Here is a 13,708-nt window from a genome sequence, read left to right as displayed (position 1 = left end):
GCGGGACTCAAACTCATGAACTGTGAGATCATGACCTGCACCGAAGTTGGACGCTTAACCGACTGAGCCACCCAGGCGCCCCTAAAGTTTTGTCTTTAACAACAATAATATTTATCTTATAGAATAATTGAAACTGTGGCAAGAATAGAACTACAGACCAAACGTATATGTGTTGCAACTAGCTTTGGAGTTGAGACTTTTAAGTGGGAAAACTTGTTTTCTAAACACATTAAAAATAATGACCATTTGACCACCTTACCTCATGGATTTTATGTATAGACATTTGAAAGCTGTATTTATCTTTCCCAGGGTATTTTGTATGTACTATTATCACCTATATTGTGTAAAGTTCCTTATAATCTAAGTGTACTATCAAAAGATTTCCCTCATTTTGTCTTCCATATTGTTGTTTTTTTTCAAGTTAAAAAATATATGTATATATGTGTGTATATATATACACACACACACACACATATATATGTGTGTGTGTGTATATATATATACATATATATATACACATATATATATATAATAATTTTGTCCTTGCAGCACTTAAATGCAGAAAGGTCTTACAAGTCCCAGATTTCTACCTTACACAAGTCTGTTGTAAAGATGGAAGAGGAACTTCAGAAGGTTCAGTTTGAAAAAGTGTCTGCCCTTGCAGATTTATCTTCCACAAGGGAACTTTGTATTAAACTTGACTCAAGCAAAGAACTTCTTAATCGACAGCTGGTTGCTAAAGATCAAGAAATAGAAATGGTATGTAATACACTTTTAAGTGGTTCTTTTAATATTATTGCTACTATAAAATTACTATAATCTTAGAAAAACAAATTGTTTTTATAAAATATTACATCAAGCCATGTCTATTAAATTTAGATTTTATTTCTAAAGTCCAAGAGATAAATTTCTAACACAGCTGTGTTCCAACAATTCATGAAGTAACAGAAACTTTTCCTTTGATACATGAATGGATCTAGAGGATATTATGCTAAGTGAAATACACCAGACAGAGAAAGACAGATACAATATGATTTCACTTATATGTGGAATCTATAAAACAAAACAAATGAATAATCTGACCCATAAATACAGAGAACAAAATGATGGTTGCCAGAGGGGAGGAGTGGGGTGATAGGCAAAATGGGTGAAGGAAAGTAGGAGATACAGGCTTCCAGTTATGGATTAGTAAGTCATGTGGATAAAAGGTATAGCATAGGGAATACATTCAATGGTATTGTAATATTATTCATGATGATAGACGGTAACTGCACTTGTGGTGAGCATAGCCTAACATACAGAGTTATTGAACCACTATGTTGTACTCCTGAAACTAATATAACACATACTCAAAAGAAGAAGAAGAAGAGGAGGAGGAGGAGGAAGAGGAGGAGGAGGAGGAAGAAGAAGAGGAAGAGAAGGAAAAGGAAGAAAAAAGAATAGAAAAAGAGAGATAGGCCTTTTCTCCCGAGGACCTCCCAGTATTGATATGCAAATTATTTGTGTGAATGTTATACTAGTAAAAAATATTCAGGGTTTTAGAAAGGGAATTCCTAATTGGCCTACTGGTGTCAGGGAGGAGTTCACAAGGATGTACTACTGAGCTCAGAAGGAGTAAAGCACCCATTCAGAGGAAGCAGCAACATAGACAACAGTATGGAGTTATAAATGAATTCTTGGGGCACCTGGGTTGCTCAGTTGGTTAAGTGTCTGACTCTTGATTTCAGCTCAGGTCATCATCTTACGGCTTTGTGGATTTGAGCCCCACATTGGGCTCTGTGCTGACAGTGTGAAGCCTGCTTGGGATTCTTTCTCCCTCTCCCTCTATCTCTGCACTTCCCCCACTTGCACTGTCTCTGTCTCTCTCAAAATAAATAAATTTAAAAAAAATAAATGAATTCTTGAGTGAATAGTAAATGATTTGCAGTGGCCATTGTGGCATTCACAGGTCAATGTGGCTGGAGATGTATCTGGAGAGATAGTTGGAGCCCTGATCCTAAGGGGATATGTATACAAGTTGTATAATGTAATTGAATTTACCCAAAGAATACAAAAATACTAATTCAAAAGGATACATGTATCCTGATGTTTATAGCAGCATTATCTACAATAACCAAGTTTTGGAAACAGCCCAAGTGTCTACTGACTGATGAATGGATAAAGAAGATGTGGTATATTTACACAATGGAATATTACTCAGTCATAAAGAAGAATGAAATTTTGCCATTTGCAGTGACATGGATGGAGCTAGAGAGTATTGTACTAAGTGAAATAAGTCAGTAAGTAAAAGACAAATACCGTATTATTTCACTTACATGTGGAATTTAAGAAACAGATAAGCAAATGGAAAAAAAGAGAGAAACCAAGAAACATACTCTTAACTACAGAGAACAAACTGATGGTTACCAGAGAAGAGGTGGATGGGGGGGGGGTGGTTAAATAGGTGATGGGGATTAAGGAGTCCACTTGTTTTGATGAACACCAAGTGTTGTACAGAAGTGTTGAATCGCTATATCATACACCTGAAACTGATATTACATTGTATGTTAACTAACTGGAATTTAAATAAAAACTTTTAAAAAGTTGACAAACTGTGGTCATCTTTACAGTTCCCATTTAAAAATTTTTCTAATCTACTGTTTGTGAAGAGGATATGATGGATTTGAGAATCATGAGTCTGTTGGTTTCTCTAAGAATCCACTGTTGGGGCACCTGGGTGGCTCAGTCAGTTGAGTATTAGATTTCAGCTCAGGTCATGATCTCATAGTTCGTGGGTTTGAGCCCCACGTCAGGCTCTGTGCTGACCACCTGCTCAGAGCCTGGAGCCTGCTTCGGATTCTGTGTCTCCTTCTCTCTCTTCCCCTCCGCCGCTCACACTTTGTCTCACTCTGTTTCTCAAAAATAAATAAATGTAAAAAAAAATGTAAAAAAAGAATGCACTGTTAATATTTTATTAACTAAGTGGTATATGCAAGAATTTTCCAACTCTTCGTTTATTATTTCACCAAGAACTTTAAAAACAATTTTTTTTAATGTTTATTCATTTTTGAGAGACAGAGAGAGACAGAATGTGAGCGGAGTAGGGGCAAAGAGAGAGGGAGACACAGAATCCAAAGCAGGCTCCAGGCTCTCAGCTGTCAGCACGGGCTTAAACCCATGAACCGCGAGATCATGACCTGAGCTGAAGTCAAGATTTTTAACTGACTGAGCCACCCAGGCACCCCTCAGCAAGAATTTTTTAATGATGAAAGTAACTCATGAATAGATTCTCCCTGTAAAAATTCAAATGATATGTCCTTAAGTTTTTCTTTAAAAATATTTTTTACTTGCTGTTTTCAAATTGGGAAACTAACACATGTCGTTACAACTGAAACAATATTAAGATGAAATACCAGAAAATATTATCCCACAGTTTCTTAAAATGGTAATACATCATGACTAAGTAGTATATAGTCCAATAATTTTCTTTAAACTTTAAAATCATTACCCTTAGAGGTACAACAGTATATAAAGTTGAAAGTGGTTTATATTAATTTTTAAACATTTTGAGGATGGTTACTTCAAGTTTTGTAGCTTCTTTACTCTTCTCATAGTTTTTTCTATTTTTTCTTTTATTTTGTTAAAATACACATAACCTTTTCTGTCTTAACCATTTTTAAGTGTACAGTTCAGTGGTATTAAATACATTCATATTGTTGTGCAGCCTTCACCACTGTCCATGCCCATATCTTTTCATCTTGTAAATCTGAAACTCTATACCTATTAAATAATAACCTCTTATTCTCCCCTTTCCCAAGCCCCTGGCAACCATCATTATACTTTCTCTCTTTATGATTTTTACTACTCAAAGGGCCTCATATAAGTGGATTCATATAGTATTTGTCTTTTTGTGACTGGCTTATTTCACTTAGCATAATGTCCTCAAGGTGCATCAATGTTGTAGCATATTACAGGATTTATTTCCATTTTAAGGCTGAATAATATTCCATTGTATGAATATACTACATTTTGCTTATCCATTCATCATCCAGTAGACTCTTGCATGGCTTCCATGTTTTAGTTATTGTGAATAATGCTGCTTTGCCCATGAGTGTACAAATATCTCTTCAAGGCCTTTCTTTTAGTTCTTTTGTATTTATATCGAAAACTGGATTTCTGGATCTTATGGCAATTCTATTTTTAATTTTTTTGAGGAAATTTTGTTCTTTTTTCTACAGTGACTGTACCATTTTACATTCCCACCAACAGTGCACTTGGGTTCTGGTTTCTCTACATCCTTGCCAACACTGATTATGTTTTAGTTTTGTTTTTTCTGTTTATGATAATAGCTATCTTAATGGATGCAAAGTGGCCAGGCTAAGTCTAACAGTATTTTTTTTAATGTTTATTTATTTATTTGAGAGAAAAAGAGAGGGTGCACACTAACAGGGGAGGGGCAGAGAGAGAGGGAGAGAGAAAATCCCAAGCAGGCTCCATGCTGACAGCACAGGGCTCAAACTTGCGATCATGACCCGAGCCGAAATCAAGAGTCCAACGCTTAACCCACTGAGCCACCCAGGTGCCCCCTAACTGCATTTAAAATACTCCTGACATGTAACCAAAATCTATAAGGAACTTATCAAACTCAACACTTAAGAAACAAGCAACCCTGTTAAGAAATGTGCAGAAGATATGAACACTTTTCAAAGAAGACATCCAGATGGCTAACAGATGCACAAAAAGATGCTCACCATCACTCATCATCAGGGAAGTACAAATCAAAATTATGTTGAGATACCACCTCACTCCTTTCAAAATGACTAAAATTAACAACACAAGAAACAACAGCTGTTAGTGAGGATGTGGAAAAAGGGGAATTGTCTTGTACCGTTGGTGGGAATGCAAACTGGTGCAGCCACTCTGGAGAACATTATGGATTTCCTCAAAAAACTAAAAATGGAGCCACCCTATGATCCAGCAATTGCCCTGTTAGGTATTTACCCAAAGGAAAAATAATACAGATTAGAAGGGGTACATGCACCCCAATATTTATAGCAGCATCACAACAATAGCCAAACTATGGAGACAGCCCAAATGTCCATCAACTGATGAATGGATAAAGAAGATGTGGTATATATACACAATGGAATACTACTTAGCCATCAAAAGGAATGAAATCTTACCATTTGGAATGACATGGATGAAGCCAGAATGTATTATGCTAGGGGGAAATAAGTCAATCAGAGAAAGACAAATACTATATAATATCACTTGTGTGGAATTATGAAATGAAACAGATGCATGTATGGGAAGGGTGGAGGGGGAGAGAGAGGGAAACAAACCACAGAGAACAAAATAAGAGAACAAATTGAGGATTCATGGAGGGAGGCAGGTAGAAGATGGGTTAGATAGGTGATGATGAGTATTAAGGAGGGCACTTGTGATGAGCACTGGGTGTTGAATGTAAGTGACACATCAGTGAATTCTACTCCTGAAACCACTATTGCACACTATGTTAGCTAACTAAAATTAAAATTTTTTTTCCCTTGTGTTGCCTGGGTGGCTCAGTCGGTTAAGCATCCGACTTCAGCTCAGGTCATGATCTTGCAGTTTGAGAGTTTGAGCCCCACGTTGGGCTCTGTGCTGACATCTCAGAGCCTGGAGCCTGATTCTGATTCTGTGTCTCCCTCTCTCTTTTCTCCTCCCCACTCATGCTCTGTCTCTCTCTCAAAAATAAATGAACATTAAAAAATATTTAAGAATTTTTTGCCTTGAAATTTAGTTATTTACATATATGTGTTTATACATTACATAATAAACTGTAATTTCAAGTGTTAGAGCCATCTTATTTATCTTTGTATTTCTTTAGCTGTACTATGCATATAGGGGACACTCAAATAATTTTGTCTAAACTAAAATTTTATTTTGAGGTATTATAGATTCACATGCAATTGTAAGAAATAACACAAAGTATCCTTTACCTGGTCTCCCCAATGGTAACCTCTTGAAAAACTATTGTATAATATCACAACCAGGATGTTGACATTGAATCAGGCAGGGTATAGAACATTTCCATCACAGGATCCATCATGTTGCCCTTTGGTAACCCTGTCTACTTCCCTCCTATCCCCAGCCCCTCCTTAACTCATAGCAACCACTAATCTAGTCTCCATTTCTATAATTTTGTCACTTCAAGAATGTTATATGAATAGAATCATATGGTATGTAACGTTTTGGGATTGGATTTTTTCACTCAGCATGATTCTCTGAAGATTTATCTAGGTTGTTGTATATACTAGTAGTTCATTCCTTTTCATTGCTAAGCAGTATTCCATGCTATGGGTGTAACACAGTTTGTTTGATTATCCATTGAATAACACCTGGGCTATTTCCAGTTTTTGGATCTTACAAATAAAACAATTGTAAACATTGTCTTGATGTTTTTGTGTGAAACTAAGTCTTCATTTTTCTGTAAATGCCCAGGAATGCAGTTTTTAGATCATATGGTAGTTGTATGATTCATTTTTTAAGAAAGTGCCAAACTGTTTACCATTTTGCATTCCCACCAACAATGTGTGAGGGATCAGTTTTCCACATCTTTGTCAGCATTTGGTGGTGTCTTTTTTTTATTTTAACCATTCTGATATGTGTATATTGTATGTGTATTATGGTCTAATTGCACTTCCCTAAATTAATGAAGTGGAACATACTTTTATATGATTATTTGTCTTTATATATCTTCTTTGGTGAAACATCTCTTTTGTATCATTGGTTTGCTTTTTAAATGCTGAATATTAGGAGTTCTTTATATATTTTAGATACTGGTCCGTTATCAGATGTGTGGTTTGCAAATATTTTCTCACATAGTGTGAGAAGTTTTCATCTTCTTATCAGTGTCTTTCTCAGAGCGAAAGTTTAAGTTTTGATGATGTGGAGTTTATCAATTTTCCCTTTATGAATTGTGTTTTTGGTTTTAAGTGTAAAAATACTTTGCAAAGCTCTCAATCCCAAAGATTTTTCCTAGGATTTATTCTAAAAATGTGATAGTTTTATGTTTCACATTTAATGTCATGATCCATTTTGAGTCAATTGCTGCATAAGGTGTGAGGTTTTCATCAAGGTTTATTTTTTGCCTATGGGTGTCCAATTGTTTTGGTAATTTTGTTGAAAAAGAATTTCATCCTCCATTAAATGGATTTTTTTACATTTGTGAAAAATCATTTGGATGTATATGAGTGGGTATATTTCTTGGTTTTCTATGCTTTTACATTTGTCTATATATCTGTCTGACCCAATACCACACAGTTTTGGTTACTGTAGCTATATAATAAGTCTTTAGCTCAGGTAGACTGATTTTATCCACTTTATTCTGCTTTTTCAAAATTGTCTTAACTATTCTCATCTCCTTGCCTTTCCATATAAATTTTAGAATAGTCTATTTTCACAAACAAAAAAAAAAAATCTTGCTGGGGTTTTGATAGGAATCACATTAACCCTGGGAAGAACTGACATCCTTACCAGGTTGAGGCTTTGAATTGATGAACATGGTATATCTTATTTAGATCTTCTTTGATTTCTTTTATTAGCTGTGCATAGTTTTCAGCATGTAAGTTCTGTACCTGTTTTGTCAGATTTACAAATACAGAGCACAAAAAATTTTCCCTTTTTTTGAGCTACTGTAAATGGTACTGTAGTTTTAATTTTGCTGTCAATATGCTTATTACAAGTATATAGAAGTATTGATTTTTGAATATTTATCTTACATTCTCTGACCTTGCTGAACTCACTTCCGGGATCTAGGAATTTTTCTGTAGATTCCTTAAAATTTTTTATGTAGACAAGCATGTTATCTGAAAATGGGGATTTTATTTCTTCATGTTCAGTTTTTATCCCTTTTCTTGCCTTTTTACAGTGGTTTAGTGCTATGTTGAAGAAGAGTGGTGAAAGTCCTTTCTTCCAATCTTAGGGGAAAAGCAGTCAGTCTTTTACCATTAAGTAAAACTGTTATCTGTACAATTTTGTAGATGCTTTTTATCAAGTTGTGGAAGTTTCTTTCTTCCTATATTTCTGAGAACTTTTATTATGAATGAGTATTGAATTTTTGTCAATTGCTTTTTCTGCATCAATTAATATACTCGTGTGATTTTTTTTTCTTTAGCCTGTTATGTTTGGTTATGTTAATTGATTTTTGAACTCTGAACCAGGCTTGCATTCCTGTAATCACTCAGATAATTTTAAATGAGAAAGGAGAGGTTAAAGGAAAAAGATCTATATCTCCTTCTTCATTCTCCAATGGAAATTATTTAAAGCACTAGAATTAGGAATTTTAGAATCTTTTATAGTCTTAGTTTTCTTTGCTTTATGTTTTTAAAAAAATTTTTTAATGTTTATTTTTTGAGAGAGAGAGAGAGACAGTGTGTGAATTGGGGAGGGGCAGAGAGAGAGGGAGACACAGAATCTGAAGCAAGCTCCAGGCTCTGAGCTGTCAGCACAGAGCCCGACATGGGGCTCGAACTCATGGACTGTGAGATCATGACCTGAGCCAAAGTCAGCCCCGGTGCCCAGGTGCCCCGGTTTTCTTTGTTTTAAAAAATATATATTTATTGAGTGTTAGTTCATAACCCTCCTGGGAGCTTCCCAGGTGTAATTTGAAATTAGTCCCTGTACTCAAGAGGGCAGGAAGAGGCCAAAAATTGAGGCAGACCACTCCAGGTTGGGAGGTGGCAGTTTTATTTGCAAAAGGAGCTTATGTATGAAGTTTGTCTTGGGCAGCAGCAAGATGAATGGATCCTTGCATTCACCCACCAATACATAAAACCTTATAAAGCGGCCCAAAGTCGGCTCAGTCATGTATACTGTGTAGGTGTTTTCAATATCATATATTACTATCTCAAGGCTATGTCCTTGGAGCAGCCTCTGGGAGTGGGGGAGGCAAGTGGAACCCACATTTCAAGGACAGGGGAGGGAGTAAAGAGCTTTTGAGTGTCTAGGTCTAGTTAATAGGTGAATTAGTGGTCGCATCTTTTTGAAGATGTTCCACAAAACTAAGATATATATACCATACCAATTCACCTAGGTTGTAGTTTTCTATTTTCCAAATAAATATAGTATATCTTTCTCTTATCTAACTCTTTTCCAGAGGAGTGTTAAGAACAGGAATTCCAAATACCCTTCCTTTAATGTTCTTTAATTAATAGTTGTGTTATGGATGATTTCCTTCAGAATAATATGAGAAGTCTTTGGAGAATCTCATTTAATTTTTAATGAAACAAAAGATTTTTAAAAGTGTTATCATCATCTTAGGTTACGGTGGATTTCAGAACCATTCTCCTATAATAATTGTTTTGTTTTATTTCCTTTTAGCCCTTTTCTTTTCCTAGCCAGATTTTTATGTTGTTTTACATATTTGCAATAGTAGCATATTACAATTGACTATTCTACTTTTCACTACTTCCCTATTGCTGGGCAATAAAAAATTTCAGATTTTTAATTTGTATATAAAACAACCTTGTAATTATTTTGTTGCATAAAACTTTTGTCACATTTTGCATTTTATTCTTAAGATGTATTTCTAGAAGTGGGAATTTGAGCATATATAGCCAGAGAGCTTTCAAAAAGTGATGATACACAGTTAAGAAGAAACTAGTGGTTCTCTGCTGGGCAGAAGTTTCTGAATACTATGAAGCAGAAGTGCTTTCTCTTTGGTCTCCACCACAGAAGTGAGATGATGAAGGGAATGTCAGTCATCATTTGAAAAGCATGGCAAGAAGATGTACTTGTGCTGCTGCTGTGACTCTAAGGCCTACCACTTTTAGAAGTTGATGTGGCAAAGGTGGCTATCCTGCCAAGTAGAAGAGAAAGTATAGCTGTGGTGTAAAGGCTAAAAGTTGAAGTACCACTGGGACCAGTCCAGTGAGTCATGTAAAAGTTGTATACCACCGATTCAGGCATGGATTCCATGAACGAGCAACACCTGAACCCAGGAGGGCAGCTGTTGCATTATCCAGTTCATCCTAAGGATTTCAGCAGTTAGTCATGAAATGAAAGTTTTTTGAAGGAACTAGTAACTTCATGAAAACAAGAAGCAAAACAATAGGCTACTTAGAAGTTTAATAAAGAACCATGGAAAGTGATAGCTAAAAGGACCTCTCCTGGAGTCAGAGCAAGCCTTAAAGACTTACCCAAAACTGCCCTGGAAGGGATCCAAATTTAATTGCATCAGACTGTAAAGCAATTTGTACCCCTAGGCCATTGTCAAAATCAGTAGACTGGTCAGCTAGCAATTAATAGAGGCTAACATTTAGATGATACCAGTAGAGACAGGCCAGCTAGAAACTTAATACAAGATCAGGGACAGAGAAAGGTAGGCTGGCTAAATCCACTGTCATCCCAAGAGAATGGTTTAGAGAGACTATGAACATGCTGATGGTAAATGAATCAGAGTGATTGTGCACATACCTTGAGAAGCAACATCAGAAGCTGTACACTGCAAGGAAAATATACTTCATGGAAACTGTCCAGAGGAGGGAGGGTGGGAGGGCAGGAGGAAGTACAGACCACAATAAGCCCTGAGGTGAGGAGGATTATTCCTGAGTATTCAGAGTATTCAGGAGTATTCCGAGTTGTTACAATATGGTACCTTAAATGTCCAATTTTCAACAACAATTTGACTTTCAAAGAAACAGGAAAGTGTGACTCATCCACAGGTAAATAAAGCAAGTAAAAGAAACTGCCTTTGAGAACAATTTATAATTTCTATATCATTATTATTCTCTATTGATGAGACATTGTCATCATACATTCCTTTACTTCTTTAAACATGGTTTCCTTTAGTTCTTTGAACTAAAATATTTACTTATATATTAAAATATTTATAGTTATTTGAACTAAAATATTTAGAATAGCTGCTTTGAATCCTTTATCTGTTAAATTCGACTATTATATACTTGCTCTCTTTTATTCTATCAACTTATTTTAAAGATATATTAATTAAAAAGTAATTACAACAATATATTATGGGACTTATTTCATATAGATGTAACATGTAAAATTCTAATAGCACTAAAGAGGGGAGGAGGAAATAGAGCTATATAGTAATAATATTTCTGTATTTATCTGGAAGTAAACGGTTCAACAATAATAGTTGGAAACGTCAATACAGCACTCTCAGTAAGGAAGAGAGCAACTAGACAGAACATCAACAAGGAAATAGAAGACTCTAACAAAACTAAAATCAAACTAGAGTTAACATATCTATGTTAACAACAGTAGAATACACGGTTTTCTCAACTACATGAATGATCCTCTAGGATAGTCCAAATGTTAGGCCATAAAACAAGCCTCAATAAATTTAAAAGGATTCAAATCATATTCTCCCACCAGAATGCAATTATTAGGAATCAATAAAAGAAGGAAATTTGGGAAATTCACAAGTAAATGGAAATTGAACAACGCACTTCCCAATATCAGTAACTCAAAGAAGAAATCACAAAGAATAAAGAAAATGAGATTAATGAAAATGAAAAAATGTGCCCAAATTTATAAGATGCCAATTCAAGCAATACTTACAGGGAAATTATAGCTTTATAATTTATGTCTATATGTTTTTAAGAAAGAAAGATCTCATCTTCACTAATCTAAGCTGGAAAAAGAGAAGCAAACTAAGTCTAAAGGAAGTGGAATGAAAGAAATTATGAAGATTAGAGCATGAATTAATAGAAAACAAGATGGGAAACAGTAGAAAACATCAAAAAAACACAAAAGGTTGTTCTTTCACAATATCAACAAAATTGATAAAACTTTAGTTAGAATGAGTAAGTGTGTGTGTGTGTGTGTGAGAGAGAAGTCAAATTACTAAAACTAGGGATGAAAGGGGGACATCACTACCAATCATACAGAAAATAAAAGGATTATAAGGGAATATTATGAGCAACTAAATGCCAAAAATTACATAATTTAGGTGAAATCAATGTAAATTCCCAGAAAGACAGAAAGTACTGAAACTGTTAAGAAAAAATAGAAAATCTAAATATATCTATAACAAGTAATTAAATTGAGTTAGTAATTTCAAAACATCCATAAAGAAACGTTTAGACCCAGGTAGCTTTAGTTGTAAATTCTTCCAATGTTTAAAGAAGAATTTTGTTTTTGGTGAAAATCCCTGACTTAATATCATACTTAATGTTGAAAGACTGAATGCTTTCCCCTTTTCTTGTCAGTAGCAAGATAAGAATGCTGTCTGCACCCCTTCTAATTCACCACTGCACTAGAGGTGCTAACCTGGGCAATTAGGCAAGAAAAAGAAATAAATGGCATCAGATTGGTAAAGAAGTAGAACTATCTTTATTCATAGATGACATGATCTTGGATATGAAAAATCCTAAGGAGTCTGCTAAAAACCTAAAATTAATAAATGAGTTAATCAAGGTTGCAGGATATAAGATCAGTGTACAATAATCAATTACATTTCTATATATTAGCAATGAACAATCCAAAAATGAAATGAAAACAATTCCATCAGATGGGATTGCATCAAGAGGAGATAAAGTACTTAGGAATAAATTTAACAAAAGTAGTGCCAAACTTATACTTTACAAAACTAGAAAACATTGCTAAAAAAATTTAAAGAGGACCTAAATAAATGGAAAGACATCCCATATTCATGGATTAGAAGACTAAACACTGTTAAAAAGGTAATACTACCCTAAAGTGACCTACAGATTTAATACAATGCCTATCAGCATCCCAGCTTGTTTCTTTGTAGAAGTTAACAAGGTGATACAAAATTAATGTGGAAGTTCAAGTAAAACAATCTTGAAAAATAACAAAATTAGAGAACTAACACTTCCCATTTTCAAAACTGACTACAAAACTACAGTAATCAAGATAGTGCAATACTAGCATAAGAAAAGACATATAAGTCAGTAGAACAGAATTGAGAATCCAGAAACAAACTCTTACATTTGTGGCCAAATGATTTTCAAAAAATTGATGCCAGTACAATTTAATGGGGAAAGAATAGTCTTTTCAGTGAATGGTACTGGGACAACTGAACATCTGCATGGAAAAGAATGAACTTGGATTCCTATCACATACCATAAGATGGATTATAGTCCTGTAGGTAAAAGCTAAAATTATAAAACTTAATTAGGAAGTAGAAGTAAACCTTTGTGACTTTTGGTTAAGTAATCCACATCAAAAGCACAAGCAACACAAGAAAAAATAAAATAATTTTATCAAAATAAAAACTTTTGTGCTGCAAATAATATCATCAATAAATTAAAAATATAATGCACAGACTGGTTAAAAATTATAAAGCATACATGTAAGAGAATCGTATCTAGAAAATATAAAGAACTCTTACAACTTAATAACTAAAAAAATTGTCAAAAGATCTCAATAGACATTTCTCTATAGAAGAGACATAAATAGCCAATAAGTACATGAAAAAGTGCATAATATCATTAACAGAGAAATGCAAATCAAACTATACCATTTCACAACCACTAGAATGGCTGTAAAATAATTTTAAAAACAATAACAGGTATTGGCAAAGATGTAAAGAATTTGGAGCATTCAAAATTCAGACATTGCTATTGGAAATATAAGTTCACTTTGGAAAATATTTTGGCAGTTCTTCAAAATGTTAAAAATAGGATTACCATGAAGTCCAGAAACTTTACTCCTGTGTATCAAAGAGGAATGAAAATAGAGGTCCACTCTAAAACTA

The 13,708-nt window shown here is 34.5% G+C and overlaps 1 protein-coding gene and 1 pseudogene across 11 annotated transcripts in view; both read left to right on the top strand.

Moving 5' to 3' along the window:
- Positions 1-13,708, top strand: part of TSGA10 (testis specific 10) — a 166,415-nt gene that overhangs the window by 134,712 nt on the left and 17,995 nt on the right. For 9 of the 11 annotated variants that reach the window (XR_015249274.1, XM_086701297.1, XM_086701296.1 and 6 more), the window contains one exon: positions 550-759. The exons of the other annotated variants lie outside the window; for them this stretch is intronic. Coding sequence is in view for 8 of the 9 variants with exons in the window: in XM_086701297.1 (XP_086557423.1) it covers positions 550-759 (210 nt within the window). In the remaining variant the exon portion in view is untranslated. The remainder of the gene's footprint in view (positions 1-549; positions 760-13,708) is intronic. 11 annotated transcript variants of the gene reach the window in all.
- LOC147582558 (large ribosomal subunit protein eL37-like) lies at positions 9,519-10,483 on the top strand (annotated as a pseudogene).

The sequence above is a fragment of the Puma concolor genome, chromosome A3 (genome assembly GCF_028749965.1).
Source record: "Puma concolor isolate L17-30 chromosome A3, mPumCon1.1.hap2, whole genome shotgun sequence".
Taxonomy (NCBI): domain Eukaryota; kingdom Metazoa; phylum Chordata; class Mammalia; order Carnivora; family Felidae; genus Puma; species Puma concolor.
This window is presented reverse-complemented; position numbering and strand designations above follow the sequence as displayed.